General features: G+C 34.4%; 8 protein-coding genes across 8 annotated transcripts; 3 read left to right on the top strand and 5 right to left on the bottom strand.

Annotated features, from left to right (window-relative positions):
* Positions 1-1,567: 1,567 nt before the first annotated feature.
* LOC106345745 (protein NRT1/ PTR FAMILY 1.2) lies at positions 1,568-6,140 on the top strand. The gene is made up of 4 exons (XM_013784917.3): positions 1,568-1,871; positions 1,965-2,182; positions 4,109-4,668; positions 4,949-6,140. The coding sequence occupies exons 1-4, from the start codon at positions 1,775-1,777 to the stop codon at positions 5,892-5,894; spliced, it is 1,821 nt and encodes a 606-aa protein (XP_013640371.1). The 5' UTR covers positions 1,568-1,774; the 3' UTR covers positions 5,895-6,140.
* Positions 6,141-6,793: 653 nt separating this feature from the next.
* On the bottom strand, positions 6,794-8,255 carry LOC106350971 (protein PLANT CADMIUM RESISTANCE 8). Its single transcript, XM_013790794.3, has 4 exons — positions 7,920-8,255; positions 7,776-7,847; positions 7,443-7,655; positions 6,794-7,100 (listed from the first exon to the last, which is right to left on the bottom strand). Exons 1-4 carry the CDS (start codon positions 8,116-8,118, stop codon positions 7,018-7,020), a joined length of 567 nt encoding a protein of 188 aa, XP_013646248.1. The 5' UTR covers positions 8,119-8,255; the 3' UTR covers positions 6,794-7,017.
* Positions 8,256-8,753: 498 nt separating this feature from the next.
* LOC106390577 (protein CURVATURE THYLAKOID 1C, chloroplastic-like) lies at positions 8,754-10,009 on the bottom strand. Its single transcript, XM_013831074.3, has 6 exons — positions 9,796-10,009; positions 9,636-9,730; positions 9,451-9,537; positions 9,306-9,368; positions 9,186-9,223; positions 8,754-8,987 (listed from the first exon to the last, which is right to left on the bottom strand). Exons 1-6 carry the CDS (start codon positions 9,893-9,895, stop codon positions 8,933-8,935), a joined length of 438 nt encoding a protein of 145 aa, XP_013686528.1. The 5' UTR covers positions 9,896-10,009; the 3' UTR covers positions 8,754-8,932.
* Positions 10,010-10,066: 57 nt separating this feature from the next.
* On the top strand, positions 10,067-10,924 carry LOC106405528 (photosystem I reaction center subunit VI, chloroplastic). The gene is made up of 3 exons (XM_013846048.3): positions 10,067-10,328; positions 10,397-10,523; positions 10,609-10,924. Exons 1-3 carry the CDS (start codon positions 10,198-10,200, stop codon positions 10,786-10,788), a joined length of 438 nt encoding a protein of 145 aa, XP_013701502.2. The 5' UTR covers positions 10,067-10,197; the 3' UTR covers positions 10,789-10,924.
* Positions 10,906-14,472, bottom strand: LOC106405524 (rop guanine nucleotide exchange factor 11). The gene is made up of 5 exons (XM_013846043.3): positions 12,737-14,472; positions 12,268-12,614; positions 11,907-12,170; positions 11,496-11,816; positions 10,906-11,408 (listed from the first exon to the last, which is right to left on the bottom strand). The coding sequence occupies exons 1-5, from the start codon at positions 13,020-13,022 to the stop codon at positions 11,016-11,018; spliced, it is 1,611 nt and encodes a 536-aa protein (XP_013701497.2). The 5' UTR covers positions 13,023-14,472; the 3' UTR covers positions 10,906-11,015.
* Positions 14,473-14,612: 140 nt separating this feature from the next.
* LOC111205226 (dynein light chain LC6, flagellar outer arm) lies at positions 14,613-15,901 on the bottom strand. The gene is made up of 3 exons (XM_022700748.2): positions 15,738-15,901; positions 15,417-15,602; positions 14,613-14,960 (listed from the first exon to the last, which is right to left on the bottom strand). The coding sequence occupies exons 2-3, from the start codon at positions 15,552-15,554 to the stop codon at positions 14,814-14,816; spliced, it is 285 nt and encodes a 94-aa protein (XP_022556469.1). The 5' UTR covers positions 15,555-15,602; positions 15,738-15,901; the 3' UTR covers positions 14,613-14,813.
* A 493-nt stretch (positions 15,902-16,394) lies between these two features.
* On the top strand, positions 16,395-19,970 carry LOC106345739 (protein disulfide isomerase-like 1-5). Its single transcript, XM_013784910.3, has 12 exons — positions 16,395-17,186; positions 17,795-17,924; positions 18,015-18,180; positions 18,316-18,434; positions 18,538-18,618; positions 18,703-18,792; positions 18,893-18,964; positions 19,061-19,129; positions 19,218-19,298; positions 19,387-19,521; positions 19,601-19,654; positions 19,740-19,970. Exons 1-12 carry the CDS (start codon positions 16,690-16,692, stop codon positions 19,833-19,835), a joined length of 1,590 nt encoding a protein of 529 aa, XP_013640364.1. The 5' UTR covers positions 16,395-16,689; the 3' UTR covers positions 19,836-19,970.
* Positions 19,894-21,532, bottom strand: LOC106345740 (ras-related protein RABG3d). The gene is made up of 7 exons (XM_013784911.3): positions 21,314-21,532; positions 21,197-21,223; positions 21,002-21,101; positions 20,608-20,754; positions 20,425-20,505; positions 20,188-20,333; positions 19,894-20,107 (listed from the first exon to the last, which is right to left on the bottom strand). The coding sequence occupies exons 1-7, from the start codon at positions 21,364-21,366 to the stop codon at positions 20,041-20,043; spliced, it is 621 nt and encodes a 206-aa protein (XP_013640365.1). The 5' UTR covers positions 21,367-21,532; the 3' UTR covers positions 19,894-20,040.
* Between the last annotated feature and the right edge of the window lie 387 nt (positions 21,533-21,919).

Genomic DNA, 21,919 nt, shown 5'->3' with positions numbered 1-21,919 from the left:
AAAGAAGAAAAGCTGGTAACCTCATGGGATGTTTCGGCTTGTTCAATTATTTCGATACTTTTGATATGATTTTGTTCCATTCCTTTTTGATTAATCGGATGTGAAAGCTATCTACTTTGTTTTTGTATAAAGGATGAAGAGTTGAAATTGTTTACATTTTAAAATATATAAAAGCATGCAGCTCTAATTTTTCTTTTTAGAATTGTCTCTTAAATTCTTATAAAGATGAAATGTTAATCTGACTACACAAATTCCATGGTTACTACACAAATTATACTCTTATTTGAAAACTATTATTTTCTAATCATAATGCAGACTACACAATTTTTTTATGGCTACACAAAGTCTACGGTTACTTTAATGTAATATATAAAGTACAAACATAACTGTTTCCCACTTTTTTCTTCTAAGAACATATTTATTGCTTCTGTCACATTATCTTCGTATAATATAACAACGATTTTAGGTTATAGTCTGCATTATCATTAGGAAATAATAGTTTTCGAATATATGTATGGTAGAAACGATTTTTATATATTAAAGATGTTTGTTATTATGCTTAGATGGCGTAAACAATTTGGTTCAGTTATTACAGAATTTATCGAATGCAAGAAATTAATTTTAATATAGTAAAAAAGAACTCTCATCACTTACCATTAAAAGAAAAAAGAAATCTCATCACGATTTTTTTTTAATTATAATCTGAATTGAAAACCAAATTTGAATCAATCCAAATCTGAATATAAACCAATCAGTTATCAATAATGATGTTATTCCTTATTATGTAACCACACATATAGGCTGTAATTGGATTATCAGTTTTTATAATGGAATAATGCAGAATGATTTATTTCATTTATTCCATAATTTGTTTTACCATTTGTAGTGAATGAAATGAAATGTTCATTACATCAATTCCACAAAAAAATAAACAAAATTCAAAGAAGTCATTCCAACACAATTCTGATAATAAATCAATGGAATGAAAATATTTTGTTTTCTCCATATTTCATTCATCTAATTCCATTCTTTTTTTCCACTAATTGCAGTTTTAGTTAACCAGTTACAGCCATATAGTAACATCTATGCCTTTCAAACTTTTTAGTTTAGTTAGTTCAGGAATCAAAGAAAATATCTAGTCTTTTTTACATTCTTTAAATATTAGAAACCAAAAATCTAAATATATTTCCGCGTTTTGGTTTTGTTACTTAAAATGTCTTATGCATTATTTCGTTGATGTTATATAACATATACTAAATTATAGGGAGATATTTCATATGTTACATACAATTATAAGTAATAACTACAAATGATGTCTCTGTAAAAGAGAAAAAAAAGTAAAGGAAGAATATTGCAATACATGAGAAGCAAAATATAATAAATACCAATAACAATATATGTATATATATAAAAATTTATATCTGAATAGCAAAAAAATACATATGTAGAAAATATCTAATTATTTCTATTCAAGTCGATGTTAGTCAAATTCTGATTACACCGTCTAAATTAAAATTCCCCTTTAATATACTGTACTATTTTCACTAACCTGTCTGAAAATGAAGCAGATATTCCTATATATTACTATTAATTGCACACTTATCGTGAAAATGAGGTACATATTCTTCTCTATCTGAAAACAAAATCGCATTAACTCTCAAATCACTTAACAAAGACAAAGATCTTCCTCTTCTTCTTCCTTTTACCTTCCTCTGTCTCTCTCCTATATAAACTCACCAGACCATAGTGTTCATCCACCAAACAAACTGAAACAATGGAGAACCCTACAACTGAAACAGAGGCTAAGCAAATCCAACTCAATGGAGAAAAGAAACCAAAGGGTGGAATCATCACTATGCCCTTCATCATAGGTATATTTACATTTTCAAAATCTCTAATCCTCATTCATCATTTCTCTTTGATTTCTGAATATTTAATTTATATTGTTAATTATTATGGTGAAGCTAACGAGGCGTTTGAGAAAGTGGCGAGCTATGGATTATTACCAAACATGATTATGTACTTAATCAGGGATTACAGATTTGGAGTAGCAAAAGGAACCAATGTGCTCTTCATGTGGTCCGCTGCAACAAACTTCACTCCTCTCTTGGGTGCTTTTCTCTCTGATTCCTACTTAGGCCGGTTTCTCACCATCGCCATTGCATCTCTCTCCAGTTTCTTGGTAATTTTCAATCTCTTCAAATTTTTTTCTGGTAAGATTCACTAAACCGGATTACCTTAACCATTCTCGTTTGGATTTGAGACGTTTGCTTAATTCATTTGGTTTCGATGCTGAAATACGACGGTGTAACTTGGTTTTTCTTAAACCGGAAATGAAATTTCCAACCTCGCTTCGGATCGAACTAAACAAAAGGAAAAAAAAAAAGGTTTCCGGTTTAGCTGTCGGTTTGTGAATTTTCGTAACTACTCACTAGCTTGTCATTAGACTGATAGAATCCGTAACGGATTTCGAAAAAACGGACAAACACTTTTTTAAAGTTCTTATCATATACTTTTCCGTTATAATTATATTTTATACCTTCAAAAGTAGCTTAAAAATAATAATTTCTAAATCATATTCCATTTTTTCAATAAAATAAATTGGTTAAAGATTAATATAAATATTAATAACATAAAATGCTTTTAACACACACACATATATATATATTCTATTAAATCAATCACGAAAGAGTAGTATGAGTATAATGGTTATGCAATATCTAGTAAATAAAAAAATTATATAGAAATATGAAAAGAAAATTATATTTCAAAACATTAACATTTACAAAAAAAAAATTGTTGAAGGATAGTGGTACGAGGTTTTTCTTTTATTTCCAGGCTTTTATAATAAATTATCGAAAATTTTCATTTTAAAAAATTGAATATTCGAATGCATAGTATTGGAGCGGATTAATTTAGTTTCAGTCGTTTTCATCTTTGCTGTACCATTAGATAGGTGGCCTTCTCCATTAATAACGTCATATTTATATAATACTCATATTGAACTAAAACAACACTATACAATAACAATAATAATTTTGTACAGTTTTAGTAATTTTCACACTTTGCATGTGACTTGTAAGACATTTACTCGTCCTATGAAAAACATTGCTGCGTTATTGTTTTCTTATGTTTGTATTGCACTAAAAGTCGTTTTCAAATTAATTTTTAGCATGCCAATTCCATGTGTTTAATTTGCGATATCTAATTTTCATTTTCAATAATTGCTAAATTTAAGATGTCCCTTGTAAGTGGTGTGAATGACTCATAAGTGACCACAAGCCAAACCCATAATTTCAGATGTCACAATATTCCATTTATGCAGATCAAAAGAAAGGTGTGTGACTGGATAATAAATAAAGTAAAAAAACAATTATTATATAAACAAATAGAACTTATTAAAAGAAACTTTTATATGTGTCTGCATGCATATGCATCGGCTGGTTTTAGGTCCGTTTGGTTTTATTATTTTTTGAATAAGGGGGTATCTCTAAGTTGAATAACTTTAATACAATGCATGCGACTTTGAATTATTTGTTCCCTATGGGCCAAGCTTGGTTTTGTTTATAGGGCTATATAGCATGTCGTCGACATGTAGATGTTATTAGGCTTAAGCGATTTCAACCGTGTGTGACCATAGTTTTGTACAACTTGTCCGATTCTTGGGTAAAGTCGAACAGCTTGTTTTTAATTTTATTAGATGTTTGAATTTTTGTTAATGTCGACTGATTTGACATGTTGGTACAATTATTTATCCCTATCTTTTAATTTTAATTTTGGTAGGGTTAATGACATAAGACTTTACATTTGATCTACCAATATGTGGTCGTGGTCACGGTTTTGTTGCCGATATGAATATTGGAATTTTCTTCTTGGAAGTTTTTCATTAGTTAAACATGTTTAAACATAACGATATGTAATGTTATCGTTAGTCGACATTGTGGGCTATAAGTAATTTAGTAAGGATTTTAATAAAAAAAATTAAACAATTTTAGAGACTTATATTCGTGTAAATTATTTTTAGAATTTAGAGACCATATATATGCCAATATTTCGTTTGTCTATGGCTGTTAAAATATAACCGGGTCATTTTTGAATCATATCACAGGGAATGGTGCTTCTATGGCTTACAGCAATGTTACCACAAGTGAAGCCATCACCATGCGATCCCACAGCGGCTGGAAACCACTGTGGTTCCGCAACTGCATCTCAGTTGGCTCTTTTGTACTCTGCATTTGCCCTTATATCTATCGGATCAGGCGGGATCAGACCATGTTCCTTAGCCTTTGGAGCTGATCAGTTAGACAACAAAGAGAACCCTAAGAACGAAAGAGTTCTGGAGAGTTTCTTTGGTTGGTACTATGCTTCCTCAGCTGTGGCTGTACTTATCGCGTTCACTGGCATTGTCTACATTCAAGAGCATCTTGGATGGAGAATCGGTTTTGGTGTACCTGCGGTTCTCATGTTGATCGCTGCTTTGCTGTTTGTTCTTGCATTTCCTCTTTACGTTAGACGCAATGTGAGCAAGAGTCTCTTCACCGGTTTAGCTCAAGTGGTTGTTGCAGCTTACGTGAACAGGAAGCTAAGTCTACCAAATCAGCAGGACTCATCAATTACTTATTATCACATGAAAGATTCTGAACTCAAAGCTCCAAGCCACAAATTGAGGTAAATCTACTTCATATAAATATTTTTCAACTCTATTGATGAGTCCTTTGATTACTTTACAAGCAAGAAAGACCATACTCTTAGGTCTAATAAAAACATGATGCTCTCTTTTTAACTTTTGATTTTCTCTTGATTAATTTTTTGAACCAAACTTGTTATACAAGAAACATGATGCTCTCGTTTTAAATTTTGGTTTTCTCTTGATTAGTTTTTTTGAACAAAGCTTGTTATACAAGAAACATGATGCTCTCTTTCTAACTTTTGATTTTCTCTTGATTAGGTTTTTGAATAAAGCTTGTTTAATAAGTAACCGCGAGGAGGAGATTGGGTCAGATGGGTTTGCTTTGAAACCATGGAGGCTATGCACAACAGACAAAGTAGAAGAGCTTAAGGCATTGATCAAAGTCATACCGATATGGTCCACAGGTATAATGATGTCCATAAACACAAGCCAAAGCTCGTTTCAGTTGCTGCAAGCCACTTCCATGGACAGGCGCTTGAGCCGCCATGGTAGTTTTCAAGTACCAGCTGGATCGTTTGGTATGTTTACAATCATAGCCCTAGCCATGTGGGTCGTTCTATATGACCGTGCCGTCATCCCATTAGCTTCAAAGATCCGAGGTAGACCTTTTAGGCTAAGCGTCAAGCTAAGAATGGGATTAGGGCTATTCATGTCATTCTTAGCTATGGCGATTTCCGCGATGGTGGAAACCTTGAGAAGGAAGAAAGCATTAAGCCAAGGGTATGCAAACAATGCTAATGCTATTGTAGACATCTCGGCGATGTGGCTCGTGCCACAGTATGTGTTACATGGGCTAGCAGAAGCTCTTACCGCGATAGGACAGACCGAGTTTTTCTACACCGAGTTTCCTAAAAGCATGTCTAGCATCGCAGCGTCTCTGTTTGGTCTAGGTATGGCTGTGGCTAGTCTCTTGGCTAGTGTGATCCTCAACGCCGTCAATGAACTCACCTCAAGAAATGGTGAAGATAGTTGGGTTTCAGACAACATTAACAAGGGTCATTACAACTATTATTACTGGCTACTGGCTATCATGAGCTTCATCAATGTGATATATTACATGATATGTAGCTGGTCGTATGGTCCTTTGGTCGACCAGGTGAGGAATGGTAGGGTTAATGGTGTGAGAGAAGAAGAGGAGTTGCTTGACATTGTTGGGAAAGGCTTTGAGAAAGAAGATCTAAGAGACGTTGTTAAAACAAATTAAAGGAATTAAAGATCTTGCAAGATTGCATTTTGTCAATAGGATTGGTGTCTACTGCATTTGGTGTGTGTTTTGTACTCAGGTATTAAGGTCTATAATATAAGATTTGTAATTAGATTAAATTGCGTGTTTGCATTTTAGGGGTTTTGATACAAAAAGGTTTGTGATTCTTGGCTATGTTATTCTTTTACAGGCCAAATTGTTTGTTGTGTTTATTGTGTTATTGCAATTGATGGTGTCTTCTGTGTATATACTGTTGGTTTGTTTCTTCGTTTTATTCTTATCTATATTATGTAAAAATGATAAGCCTATTGAAATAAGAGCTCTTGAAATAAAACCATTAAAATATCATCAGGTTAAAAACGAGGATCCAATGAAGATGGTCTTAAAGCGACGAAGATCCATAAATAGAAAAGATGAACTGTTAAGAAGATGAAACTATAAAAATGAAGTTCAATAGTTTTTGTTGGAATCTAAATTATTCAAAAAAAGAAAGAAAATTATGCAAATAATCAAATAAAAAGAGATTGTTGTAAGATTGTAAATTCCAGACTATTAATTTACATCTCACATTCTTTTTTTTTCAGAATCAATAATCGAAGTAAATGACACAACCAAAGAAATAAGTAGGGATGTTAATTGTGCTAACTAGGTCTGAAATCCGCAAAATCAAATTTTTTAATATCAACAAATTTTTGTTTATTGTATAATTTTTTCAAAATGAAAATTAAAACATAGTAAACTAATTGATTATCCACATCCGAAATTGCAACTTTGAAAACCAGTTGAATTGATGTTTACCCTTAATAAGTTAAAAGCGCAGAGGTCAGGTTAAGAAAATGGTAGAGCGAACCCCGTTGACAAAAACAACATCCAATTTAGTACATCAATAATAACATTTCTACAATAATCAACAATTGATAAAAAAAAAATCAAACCAATTTAGTTACATAAAAACAGCAACAACAAAACCCATACACTTGAACAAACCGTTGTAATCATTTTAATTAATACATATAACACACTTGTGTGTTTCAAAAAGAAAAAAAAACATATAACACACTTGCATTGTATAATGCTCGCAAATAATGTGTATCAAATATGGAGCTTAACTAAGAGTAAATGTTTACTTAGTCATATATTGATTTGGTGGTGCATTACCTGGTGCTTCACTCCCATATTGCCCTTGAGCAAGAATCCCGTTCCAACCTGCAGTTATAAACACACTCTTAACAATATTCAATATATATACACATGTTCCTTTCTATATAATTAAAAAGTTATTTCTTCTATGAAAAGTTCAGAGTATTTCTAGAGCATGCTTAGTATTTAATTATGCTTGATCTGCGTAAACCAAAGTATTCTAAACGTACAGTATGTTTATACATAAATCCGGTTATAATACTTCTCTTTTTTTTCTTTCTTATAAGTAAGGTTATAATACTTCTCCTTCTAACCGATTAGACTAACAGCATTTGAACATATATAAGTAAAAGTTTCATGGGCTATACTAACTCAATTTTTTTTGATAGAGGAGATTAAAGTTAGTACCCAAAGAAGGATCAAGATTCCTAGCCTTGAGCTCTCTGTATTCTTGACAAAGAGAGCAACAAGAGCATAAAACATGAGTGGCACAATCTGAATATGGAGCTTCCACAAGATTAAATCTTCTCCTCATCTTTTCCCTATACTTTGATCCCATCACCCACTGTGAGCACAAAGCCGGCATCATCAACAAGTATATGAAACTTCCAAGTGGACAAGCTGCATAAACAATTGTATATATGAGCTTCAAATTAATGAATAATCTTATTTCGGTTTCAATTTGTGTAAACCGTCCAAATTTTAGCAAAAAAAAAAAATTTGTGTAAACCGTAAACATACTCATCTCTCCTTCATCCAACACCTCAGCTATTTGTCCGAATGTCACACATGGTAAGATTGCTGTCATCACGGCTGCACATAATGATAAAGATCAGTGAGTCCATTAATATTGAATATTTTGCTATAACAGTATGGATACAATACCATTGGTTTGGTCTTCTTGACAATCAAACAAACCACTCCTCCATGGAGTCCCAACCGATATGTTAACATTAGCTTGATGATAGCCCGGCGGTGCGAATTGGCTCATGGGAACTCCGGTTTGTTGGACCGGTATACCGGTTTGCTGAACTGGTGAACTGCCATCTGGATTCCCCCTTTGTGGAGTAGTAACACGACCCATTGGTTGATATGTATAGTGTAGCTGAGCTAGTTTGACGTGAAGGGTTGATTTATAGGAGAAGGAGAAGCTTTCTAATTTTTCTCCTTAGCGTATGAAATAATCCAATAATATTCAATAGAAAAGTTGCGTTTTTCTTATTAATAAAACAAAGAAACTTGTAATCTCTTTCGCCGAAAAGAAAGAAGAGATTTCGGATTACATAGTTCACATTTAAAGTTTTGACTTCTTCAAGGGTTGAGTTGGTGGAAGTCAATGGGTTATCGAGTATATGTCTTAATCAAAGTCAACGTCTTGAGCCAAACCTTCCGATTTATTTTGTTTAATTTTTTCAAACAAGTTGCGAGCAAAACCAAATAAATCTGATTAAATATCAAATTCCTTGGTCTACTCAAAATTTGAATCATATTTTTTTGTACAAGTAGGCTTTAAGATTGATACGAAATATTTTGATTTCTAATTTTAGAATAGGAAACGTGTTATTCAATACAAAAAAAATCAAGAAAGAAAATTGCAACACCCAAAACATTTTATTTGGATATATATATAAAAAAAATTATATGTTCAGCTTCTAGAAAATAAATATGAATACTAAGATTTTACTAATAAATAAACTGTGTTTAAGCTAAAACTGATCCTGGTGTCTTAATTCTTTTTATTTATGAAATGATTGATTTGTTTACAAGAAACAGCAACCAAAACCCACAATATAGTATTTACAGTTTCAGTACATGAAACTAGACTTGAGATAACAACAACAACAGCTATCATGTGACAAATCACAAATCATCTCAGAATAACACATGCGTTTACTGCCTTACTGGCCAAGTATATCCGCTACTGATTTCTTGACAATTTGGGATAGCTCCTCTCTGAAAAAAAAGTGGAGAGAAATAGATTAAAGAAAGACACTTCATTCGGTTTCAAGAACCACATTTGATATGAAACTTATTCCTTAAATCAGAATTTTAAAAAAGCTAACTTCAGTTCTATAAAATTTATAGGGCATCAGACTCAGAAATTTTACGGTTATAAAAAACGAATAGTGTTTAAATGAGGATTTAAATTACCTGTCGGGTTTGAACAAGAGATATCGATATGTAAACCACTGCCAAACACAACGATTAGGTTACATGACTTAAAGGAACAGTCCATATATATTCGTTGATATGATGTAAAAGCTTACTTACCGTTGAGAACAAGATACCAACTAGTTCAAACCCAGAGGAGATAACAGGCAATTTGTCGATTGCCTAATGATGAAAAATAAAAATCTCAGAATATTTAAAACAAATATACAACTAAAAAGGTTTTAAGTGTTTTATAATACTATACCGTGATGATGTTAAGTGAAGCCCAAAGAGCCACAATAGCAGCAAAACTCAAACCAATAAGACCTAAACGATCTTCAGACTTATCCCACTTAAACAAGTTACATTCCAAGAAACCAAACAATGTCCAAATCAAAACTTAACACATACATGTGTGTTTAAATGGAGCAGAGGTTTTTGGAGACTTACAACGTTCTGAATTGAACTAATGACGTCGAGATCAGATGATTCAGAACTTTTGCCACTAGCTTTCACCATAAGACTCATGCTATGGCTTCTTCTATCTACAAGAAGTTCAAAATTCTGAAACTCGATCTCATACTAAACAATTACAGTGATGAATCATTACCTCGAATAGGAGAAAATGGGAGTTTCTGAACTGATGTGAGGTTAGGTTTTCTCTGAGTGAGCAGCAATGGTGGAGGCAAAGTTGCAGAAACTGACGCCATTTTAGAGATTTTTTTCTCGTTAATCTGAGGAAGAAGAGACCGTCCAAGTAATTGTTATTTGGATAGCAAGAAACAAACAACTTTGAGAAGTTTTAGATAGCCTTATCTTCCTCTAATCCACGTGGCATCTCATCAGTGGCATAAAAATCTCTTAGATGAAAACCCATTTCGCCACGTGTCAGAACATGATCCAAGTGAAGTAGATTCTCTAGCTATACAAGTGACAACAATCCACTCACTTACTTTGGCAATAACAACAGCAACAAGAGATAAGTCTTTGTTGTGTGTTTGGTCTGAGAAACATGGCATCTTTTGCAACCATCGCCGCCGTTCAACCATACTCCGCCGTGAAAGGACTCGGAGGAAGCTCTCTCACCGGAGCTAAGCTCTTCATCAAGCCTTCTCGCCAAAGCTTCAAACCCAAATCCACAAGGTATATCAAAAGCCTTTGTATTTGGAATCTTGGATTGAGATTAATGAGAATGTTCCTTTTGGGTTTAGGGCTGGTGCCGTGGTGGCCAAGTATGGAGACAAAAGTGTTTACTTTGATTTAGAAGATTTAGGTAACACAACAGGACAATGGGATTTGTATGGATCTGATGCTCCTTCTCCTTACAACCCACTTCAGGTTTTTTTTTTTTGAAACCCAAAATATCTTATATGCTTCTTCAAATTCTGAGAAAATGATTGTGACTATGAGACATTGCTTGCAGAGCAAGTTCTTTGAGACATTTGCTGCTCCTTTCACAAAGAGAGGTTTGCTTCTCAAGTTTTTGATTCTTGGAGGAGGCTCTTTGCTTACTTATGTCAGTGCTTCCTCAACTGGCGATGTTCTTCCTATCAAGAGAGGTCCTCAAGAGAAGCCTAAGCTCGGTCCTCGCGGCAAGCTTTAAATTAGCTTTCTAAATCCCTTGAAAACATCAGAAACTTTCTTCCCAAGTCTCTGAACTCCTGTTGTTACTGATCTATGTATATTGTCTTGTGTTAATTGCTATGATGAATCAATGAAAAAAAAAATTTGCATTTCAAGTCTGCTACAACACAATGGTGTGCTTTTTTCATTTGAATCATGGACAAATAAATTGCATTTCAATCCTAATTTTACAAGATTTTTTTTTTCTCAAGAATATCTTGCGGTTGGACTCCTCATAGTTCCAAGATTTTCAAGATAAGAACTCTTTTTGTTGGTTGTCATAATACCTGTGACTTTAGACAACAATGGTTTCTCTTTATCTCCTCCATAATAGCTTTCTTTCTTCACCTCATTGTTCTTGTTACCCCATTGCATTACATCTGAGAGTGATGTCCCTGAAAGCCTTTCCTCTGAGAAACTGATTCTTTCCTCCTTCGGTTTCTCTGTCTCTATCGCAGTATATCTATTCTTACTAGATGCATTTGTAGGTTCTTGAGTAAGCTGATCAGCGTATAGCACGTCTTCTATTCTTGACATCACCGTGTGAGCCAAACTCTCAAGAACTCTTGAGTAACTCTCTAATATAGCAAGTCCTACATCCTGCAAAACAAACCAAAACCCATAATAATCAGAAGGGTCAAAATAGCATGTTACAAGGTGCATTTTGTAGGTTTTTTTTTTGTTTACTCTGTTGCATTGAATCTTGGTGATATCAAGTGTGGATTGAGAGATGCCAGGAAACCCTAGTTTCAAAAGAAGCAAGATAGTTTCAGCTCTTTCTTCAAACTGTTCTCTCTTCTCAGTACTCACTGTTGATCCCCAGGCAGATTTTGTGTCTTTCTGCACCATTTTCCTCTTCCATATCACAATCGACGCTTCGATTCTGTTCTTTAGATCAAGAATCTTGTGCTCAGATGATAAATCCATTTCAATTAGGAACTGATCTGCATCAAACATCTCTACTGTTATCATTTTGTATATCACATCTCCCAAGCTAGCTCTCCCATTCTGTTTTCGATAAAAGAAAAAACATCGGTAAGGACCAGATCAGTAACAGATTGTTGATGAATGCTTATATGTTTTTGTTGAGTAAATAACCTTAGGAAGTGATTCTAGGTAGGTTTCAGGAATCTCCATTTCAGACAGAACTTGAGCGTTTATTGCCATTGCAGCTTTAAGGACTTGGTTAACACATTCCTTTTGGCTCTGTAGAAACCTTCTTGATATCTCTGAGAGGCCATTAGGTGGGACTTTAACCGCTGGTAACCACCATTTATCATCGTTTCTTGTCTCGCCAGAATCAGGAGAATCCTTTTTGACATAATAAAACTCGTTCTGATCCTTGAATTTATCAAGACAATCCTGAAAACAAACAAAAACAAATGTCAAAATTTCAAGAAAACGAATAGAAAATAAGAAATGATATTTTAGTAATTTGTGTTGTTGTTGTTGTTCTTACAAGGAGCATTGCATCTAGTTTCTTAAGTGCGGGAATGTTGCAGAGAAGATCTGTTCTCTGTCTTGTTGACATGACTTCCATTGAAGTTCCATCTTTGTTTGTTTGTTGCGTTGGAGCGAACTCAACTATATGATCAGCCACAGAGATAAGCCAACCAATTTCCCTTCTCCACCGCGCTTTTCTATCAGCCGCCATTGGCTCTAAACGCCGCTGTTCACCAAACGCAGACGCTGCTAGATTGGTAATGGCGTTAGATAAAGCCAAAGCCGAAGAAACGCCTTTTCCTCCTCCAGACATATCTTCTCCAAGAAGCAGTTTTGAAAACTTTTCTTTCATTTGGTCCATTGCTGTAATAACATAAGCAGAAACTTTGTTATATTTGCCCTAGCTTGCAACCCAAGAACAATTTAAGCCCTAACTTGGGAGACAAGAAACTTAGAAGATATGAATCAATTCATTAGATTTTCACCTGCTTGTAATGCCTCCATCGATTCGTACGAAACCATCCTCGGAGCGGCAAGCTTGTCGTTGCGGTTGGGCGTTGCACCACCGCTTAAAGGCAGTGACGGCCGGTCAACGCTACTGGCTTTCCCGGGTTGACTTCTGAACATCATCATGTCATTGTCATCTTCATCAAAATTGTCTGTATCGACGCAATCTGAGCTCCAGCTTTTAACACGTCGTGAAGCTGAGTGTTCGCTCATGTTCTTGAAATGAAACAATCTTGATTTGTAGCTCTCTTGTTCTTGCTCCATTGCTTTGACCCTTCTTAATTAAAATAATAAAAAAATGAGAAGAATTCTGTATTTTGAATTTTTTTTTAATCTCTTTTGTTTTCTTAACCCTGTAATAAAGAGGAAATTATGGGGAGAAAAAACAAACTTAAACTAACCAAAAACGGTGTTTGATTTTTCAGACTTAGCAAATACAGAACACCATTGTTTGCTTCCTGTTAATGGTTTTAATTTTTTCTAAATATCTGATTTATTTTAGTAACTATTATGATTCGTTGTCCATAACCATAAACAAGTGAATCTGGTCAGAAATTATATATATTTATTCTTGGAATGTTTTTACTATTTTTAAGTGACTACTTGGTGGAATGTGGGGTGCACGATAATTTGGAAAATAAATTTCTCAAATATGCTTTTTCTAAAACCAGTCTTAAATCATCAAGGAGGACATGTTACAAACCCTTACCTGTAAGTATTATTATTTTTCTCTTGTTGCATCCGAAAAGATAAAAGATCCTAAATCAAATTAAGGATATGGATGATAATGTCATCTTGTAAGGCTTCTATTTTTAAAGGCTCCGAATAGTTTACTATATATTAAGCGGAGTGGATGGGACATTGCCCACGAATTGTGCTAATGATGATTAGTCAATTAATGAATCTATTGTTGGTGGATATTATGTATGCATTTTAGTAAAAGAGATGTTATAACGGATGTATGAAGATAGTGCTGAAACATAAACGAACAGATTAACTATGTCTATGGACAGAGAGAAATTTAATTAAAGGATGTTAAAAGTATTTTCCAGATACAATACGGTTAAAACACAAAGGTTTCGAATGACTGGACTGTAGATGCATAAAGCGTACCTGGCTTGAAAATTCTCATAATTGTAATATAAGTATCCTGAATATACTTTACATTTGTGATTAAATTTTACGAATAAACAAAAGTGAGCCAGTTGGAGAAGGCAAATTTCCAGAGTCTCTTAAAAATCAGTCAGAGTTAAGAGTTTTTTTTGTTTCTCTTTTCATTCTTTCTGCATTCATTTGGATGATTTGATTTTTAATGAGTTTTTTATTAGTTTAGGTGAATTAAAAATTTTAATATAACTTTTATATAAAAAAAAAACATGAGATCTCTGAATTTTGGTATTTTAAACTATGGAATCTACTCAAATTAAAGTTTTAAAAAAACCTGAACTACTCTAAAATTTACAATCATTTTTTTTCAATAGAAGTAGATTTCAAAGTAATTTATGAAATAACAAATTCAATAATACTAAATTTTAAAATATTTTATAAAATTCACATTTAATAAATTTGTCATTTCAATATAAAGTTGAATACAATCCTTAACGATGAAGATGGTTTAGTATGCTCAAAATTTTAGATCCAACAAGAAAGGTTAAACTTAAAACCGAATCCCATAGAAAAAGAACTTTGCCTTCGGAATTAGATAAATTAAGACATCTTTGTTCCTTGTTTACTATGTTTTCATTGTCTTTTATTCATCGAATTTTTATTAGTTGAACGGATTTCCTTGCAGAAAAAGCTCACGTATAACTTTCTATTTTTTCCATGTAAACTTTTGTTGATCACACAAACACATGATAAAACGTGGAACCAAAATTCCCCGCAACTTCATTAAAATCAATTTCCCATCTTGGGTCTATTTACAGACCTGGATTCAAACAAAGCTATAAAGAGCAACAGAAGAGAAAAGATCTTGATAGGCTCTTAAAGCTTTTCGTTCACAGATTTTCATAGAAGGATAGAAAAATATATGACATTGGCTCAGGATTTGTTTTATTAAGGAGTAGAAGCGCCTTTGAAAATTAGGAACTTAAGTGTCTCCAATTGAAAATAGATGAAAGTCCCTTTGGAATGTGTGAAGAAACATCCAAAATTTGATCCCACCACACATTGCCATCCACTCCCATAGCTCTCATCAAACTCCTGAATTCATTACAAAAATAAAATCATCCAATGAATTATAGATGATGATGATAGTGATGATAATTAATGCTAATGCAATAAAAATATCCATTTGAGTTATCTAAAATATTTTTATAGCCCATCAAGATCTTAACCATAAGACCACTACAAATTATCAAACTAGGACTGGAGTCATTTGAGAGTGAAGATTCTAACCATGGGACTGTTAGTTAGGATATTCCAATATCCTAAGTATATTCTCATGCATATCTTTACGTAGTTAAGATACGGTAGATATCGATAGACATGAACACTTGTATAAATACACTCTTGTGATCAATGAGATAATCATCGAAACATTCACATTTTCAGGGACCACTACAAATTGATTTATGGTGACAATGTAATTATTAGGAGTAAAAAATGTATGTATGTAAGAGTTTGATGAGATGGAAATAGAAGTGAAGAAAATGGAACCTTCTTGATGTGGCCAGCAATGGATTTACAGTCAACGACATCAAAGAGATCAAGAGCTTGAGAAGCCAAAGCCATGGCTTGAACCTGCATCTTCACTGGCATGTCTGAATCTTCCACCATTGCTTTTCCTTCCAACATCTTCTCAATATTTCTCTCTTTCTCTCTCAAAAACGTTTTTCAGATAATCTGCAGAGGGAAAAGACAGGCAACCAAATCTTTATAGACACCAAAAAGACACAAATTCAAGAAAAGCCCATACGGAGATAAAATATGTCTACTCCTATTTAAGCATTGAGAAAATTCTTGGAAAACGTGCCCAACCTTTATCCTTTGTCGTTTTTCTTGACTGGGTTTGAGACGATGCTTCCTCACGGGATCTTGGATGATAAAGAAAACACAATGGCACGAACACAAAAGTACTCGTTTCTGTTCTTTAATATTTGAACTAAGGAATTTGTTTTTAATTTAGTCAAAAAGTTGAAAATGACGAAGCTGTTTAAAAAAGGGGACAAAGCTGATATTTTCGGCAGGTTAAAAGAAGAAAAGACAGTAAGAGAATAATTTATTTTAAAGGTGTAATGACTCTTTTTGAGTAATATGCGTCTCTTTCTTACGTGTTTCCATGTCCTTCTGTCTTTGGCCTTCAATGGATAACGATGGCGAGGTCATGAGGTGCATTATTAATTAATTACAAGTCATACTGCTGTACATGTGAATAAAAATTTGGGATTAGCTAAACTTAGGCTAGCTAAACTTGATGTGAGAAAAGTATCCATAAAACTTAACTCACTAAGCCTCAGTTACAAAAAAAATAAAACTTAACTCACTATTTTTTTTGTCATCACGTATTCACTCAGTTTATTCGATTTGAAAATAATCCTATTTTTAACTTTAAAATTAAATAAATTTTATATTTATAGAAGTTTTAAAATATTCTATGTGCATAATTTATAGAAGTCTAAAAAATAAAAATAAATAATAATTTATTAATCTATGTACACAATTCTAAAACGACTTATATTGAAAATGAAAAGAATATTAAAGTTTAAATAAAATTTTATATTTTATACAAGCTTGAACATCCCCTTCGTGACTACTGAATAGCATAAGCTTCCTCGTAAAAGTGTCGGTGAGGCCCATTAAGAAAGTTCAGGGCCCAAGTAACATACGTCCATGGACTCATACCTCCCGCCGTAAATCCCGGTGAGATTTGTAGTCTTTCTTCTTTCCCATTTGACTACTCCGATCAATCTCACTCCGACGAACAACAACAATGTCGATCAATCCTAAACCCCAATCCTCTCTCCTCACCTTCATCCTCCTCTTACTCCTCACCTCCGCCGCCTACTCATCATCTAACCACCCCGGATCCGACGAAGAATCCGACGATCTCGAACAGCTCCTCGCGGTAGACGAGCAGCTACAGCAAGATCTCCCTCCTCACCACCACCAATCCGAAGCCGAGACCGTGAGCAGGGCGCAGCGGATCGTGCTGGAGCTCAGCGGCGACAACGCGAGGCGAGTGGTCGGCGGGAACGAGTTCGTGATGGTTCTAGGCTACGCGCCTTGGTGCGCGCGGAGCGCGGATCTGATGCCGAAGTTCTCGGAGGCCGCGACGGCGTTGAAGGAGATCGGGAGTCCGGTTGTGATGGCGAAGATCGACGGGGATAGGTATGGGAAGGTCGCGTCGGAGATGGAGATCAAGGGGTTCCCTACGCTTCTTCTCTTCGTTAACGGGACTTCTAAGGCTTACACCGGTGGATTCTCAGCGTAAGTTTGGCTTCTTTAAGTTTGGCTTTGTTTGTTTGTTTGTTTGTGAAGTGTTACTTTTGATATATGATGTTTAATTGTAGTTTTGAGAGATTAGAAGTGGTTTTGTGGTATTTTTATATGATGTTTAATGGTATTTATTAGAGATAAAGTATCTCAAGTCCGGAATTTCAATTGGACATTAAGTAATATATATATATATATGTGGTTAGAGCCAATCCATTTATCACCAATTCGTTTAAGTTGGTATAAATGTCGGTTTAAGAGCGATCAGGCCTATCAAAAATAGGCCGGATCGAATTCTGTTCAGTTGGGCAAGGTGTGTTTGTGCTCTGATACCATGATAAATTTCTTAGTTTTACAATTAAAACTAATTGGTGATAATTGGATTGGCACGTCCCTAACCTTTTATATAAGTGGTTTTGTGGTATTTTTGATATGGTGTTAAATGGTATTTTTGAGAGTTTAAAAGAGGTTTTGTGGCATTTTTTGATATGATGTTTAATGGTGTATTACTGAGGGATTAATAAAAGGGGTTTTGTGGTATTTTTTGATATGATGTTTGAATTTAATGGTGTCTCTGAGAGATTTGTGTTTGTTATGTTCAGAGAGGAGATAGTCATATGGGTGCAGAAGAAGACTGGTGCACCCATCGTTACAGTTAATACAGTTGATGAAGCTGAAAGGTTTCTGAAAAAGTATCATACTTTTGTTGTTGGTCTCTTCAACAAGTTTGAGGTATGGAAACTGTAGATTGAAATCATTATACTGCAAAATATGCAGGCTTGTTTTGGAATCTAATTTGTTAATATTTTGTTGTTTGCTTAGGGTTCTGAATATAACGAATTTGTTAAAGCTGCAAAATCAGACGATGAAATCCAGTTTGTAGAAACAAGTGATAGCGAAGTTGCGAAACTTCTGTTTCCTGAGATCAAAACCAGTGATGTGTTTATTGGTATGGTTAAAACTGAAGCTGAAAGGTACACTTCATATGGTAAGATGTCTGACTGTGAAATCTTTTTATATCATGAAGAAGTGGTAGTTAGTAGTTACACGAGTCTGTATAGTTGATCTTTCGTTAGGATTTTTTTTGCTGTTGGTGATGACAAGTCTTATGTGGTTCATGTAGCTGGATCTTACAAAATGGAGAATATTTTGGAGTTTCTAAGCAAGAACAAGTTTCCCTTGATTACAAAATTGAGTGAAAGCAATACTGCTTGGGTTTACTCTAGTCCTGTTAAGCTTCAGGTTAGAAGTTTTTGTCATTTCAGTTGATACCTCTTACCAGTTTGGTAAGCTTGCAGATATGTTCTAATCGTAGTTCTGTTTTTCTCTTTTCTTCCTTGGTTAGGTTATGATCTTTGCCAAGGCTGATGACTTTCAGAATATGGCTCAGCCTCTTGAAGATTTTGCAAGAAAGTTTAAATCGAAGGTATTTCGGATGCTGAGTCTTAAAGACCAGATAGATTTAGTTCTTTAGCTTCTCTCTTAACGTTTATTGTTATTTTCCTTGCAGCTCATGTTTATATACATTGATATAACAAATGAGAACCTTGCCATGCCATTCTTGACCTTGTTCGGAATAGAGCATGCGAACAAAACTGTTGTAAGTTTCTTATACTTGTTCTGCGTGATTGACACTTTGTGATCTACTCATAATAAAGCTACAAGCCATTGTGGGATTAATCTATTGTTTTCTTAAACAGGTTGCTGCTTTCGATAACAAACTCAACTCCAAGTATTTGCTCGAGTCAGATCCATCACGAGGCAATATTGAAGTACAATTTTTTTCTTTATTCTTTCCATGTCTTCTCATTTTCAAGTGTTCAGTATAGTAACTAATTCAAGTGATCTGTATTGGATTTGTAAATTAGGATTTTTGTTCAGGACTTGCTGATGGAACCATTCAGCAGTACTATAGGTCAGAGCCAGTTCCAGATAATGTGAGTAATGGAAATTATACTCCTCTTTGATGGATATATTTTTAGACCATATACGAGCCAAGCTCATCTAACCCGATGAAAATTGCAGGAAAATGCGAGCATAGTGACTGTGGTAGGAAAGACTTTTGATGAGTTGGTATTGAACAGTCAAGAGAATGTTCTTCTTGAGGTAAGTAGACCCAAAAAGACCTCTCTTCTATTAACTGAAACCGACGACATAAAAACTCATGGATCTTGTTGGGGGAAACTGGAAACAGGTGCACACGCCATGGTGTGTGAACTGCGAGGCAATGAGCAAACAGGTTGTGAAGTTAGCAAAGCACTTCAAAGGCTTTGAGAATCTTGTTTTTGCAAGAATTGATGCGTCTACAAATGAGCATGCTAAACTACAGGTGAGTCAAATCTTACCTGTTACAAAGACTGGCCATTCCTAAAACATGAGCCAATCTTATTGATATTTTCTTATGACAGGTTAATGATTATCCAACAATATTTCTCTACAAATCCGGTGAAAAGGAGAAACCGGTAATAATAACCTTTTTGATAACTAGCTCAGCCCTCTTTAGACTTCATTACTCTTGGTTTGATCATAACATGTATGATTTTGCAGTTGAAGATATCAACTAAATTGAGCGCCAAGGACATGGCTGTGTTCATCAACGAAGAGTTGAAACCAAGAGGTGGTTCTGCTAAGGATGAATTGTAGTCAAGTTTTGAGGATATGTAGACATAAGGAGAGAGGGAGAGAGAGAGAGAGATCACAATGTCACATTACATGTTTTTTTATATATTGTGTGGAATTGGAAAACAATTCGTTTCAATGAAATGACATTACACTTGATATTGTGTGGTACAAAATAAAATTCGCCATAGAAATCAAAATATTAGTACCCTCTCAACGTTTTGGTTGATTAGCATTCACAACCTGTTGATCTTTGTTGCTGACCTCCAGCAACATCAATAGTGTCAGGCATGTAACTACAGAGGAATTGATCAAGACAAGACTATAAGAATACAAAGTTGATAGATGTGTTTGCAGAAACTAGTTGGTTACTTACGGTTCTTCTTCAGGTTCATTCTTGAATGCGTTTTTGGTAATGCATTCGAAAGCTGCATCAACATTGAACCCTTCTTTGGCAGATGTCTCAAAGTAAGGAATGTTTCCTTTAGATGCACACCAAGCCTTTGCTTTCTTCTCAGAAACCTGACACAATTTGAGATATGACAGACTTGAGCATTAAACCAAACTCTATAGCAGTGAAACAAAAGGACAAAGAAGAAAGAAAGCGTCTCACCACTCGGCTCTTGCCACCATCAACATCGGTCTTGTTCCCCAACACAACAAACGGGAAGTTCTCAGGATCTGATGGACTAGCCTAAACAATGACAAAGCATGAAGACGATGTAACATTTGAACTTATAATGGCACCACTGAATGCTATCCAAATGATATGGGTAGATGGAGTTAGTTAAGAGACCTGAATCAAGAACTCTTCCCTCCAGTTATTAAGATTCTCAAAAGATTTCATAACATTGACATCGTTTACAAGAACACAACAATCAGCTCCTCTGTAAAAGGCAACTCCCAAACTTTGGAACCTTTCTTGCCCAGCCGTATCCCATATCTGTATTATGAACAGAACTTTATTATAGTCTTACAACTCGACAACAGAACACATTGTAATGCAAGAGGTGAAACAAAATGTTACTACTTCAAAAGCATTTAATAAATAAACTCAACAGTTCAAAACATTAAAAAAAGTCACAGTAAGTTAGGGATATCCAATAAGAATATTCCAAGAATAATAAATATAAAGTAAAAAAAATATATTAATAATGTTTAATTCATTCAGACAAAAGTAAAGATGAAACCTGTAAAGTGAAGATCCTGTCATCAATCTGAACCTCTTTAGTCAAGAAATCTGCTCCAATCGTCGCTTTATACTGATTGCTAAATTTGCGATTCACAAACCTAACGTTGATTCAATCAAACCAAAACTGAATTTCATTTTAAAAATCAAAACATGATTAATATCAAATATTTAGATCTGTGTTTCAGAAACATACTGATTCATCAACGATGTCTTCCCAACCCTGAACAAAAAAAAACATCAAACAAATCTCTTATCAACGGAGAAATAAATCACATCAAATAGAAATCGAAGAGATGATGAGAAAAATGACCCGCTATCTCCGAGGATGATGACTTTCAGAAGAACTCTCCGGCGAGACGACATTGGTGGAAGTATTAATTTAAAATTTTCCGGCCAAGAAACTGTCTCTGTTTCTTTCTTTCTTTCTTTCTCTCCTGTCTCTCTGGTGTTTCGTGTGTGATTCAGACACAAGGCGAAACTAAACTACGGCAAAGAAAAGGACACTATTTTTAAATATCTTTTTTATTTCCACAACTGACCCTATTAATTAATCTTTCTATAAAGAAAACCAACTTAAGAAAGTAATGATCATACCAAACGGTCTAATGGGTCCGACGATTGCTATCGCTTTCACTTTTCAGCTGTTTAAGACTTTTAAGGCATTGACTATTAGCTCGTCTTAACTAGAGCTACTTTTTTAAAATGAACGATATGAGATTTAATTAGTACAATAAAAATATAATTATTTTATAAATAAGGTTATAGGCCAAACCATCATCAGTGATCACTACTAAATAACATTTCAGATTAGCATCTCTTTAGAGAAGATCTTCACTCTATACAAAAAAAAAGGTTTAGAGTGCGCAACTGCGTTTGAAAATGTGTTACCAAACCTTACCAACCACCCGAAAATGCT

Source organism: Brassica napus, chromosome A6 (assembly GCF_020379485.1).
Source record: "Brassica napus cultivar Da-Ae chromosome A6, Da-Ae, whole genome shotgun sequence".
Taxonomy (NCBI): Eukaryota; Viridiplantae; Streptophyta; class Magnoliopsida; order Brassicales; family Brassicaceae; genus Brassica; species Brassica napus.
This window is presented reverse-complemented; position numbering and strand designations above follow the sequence as displayed.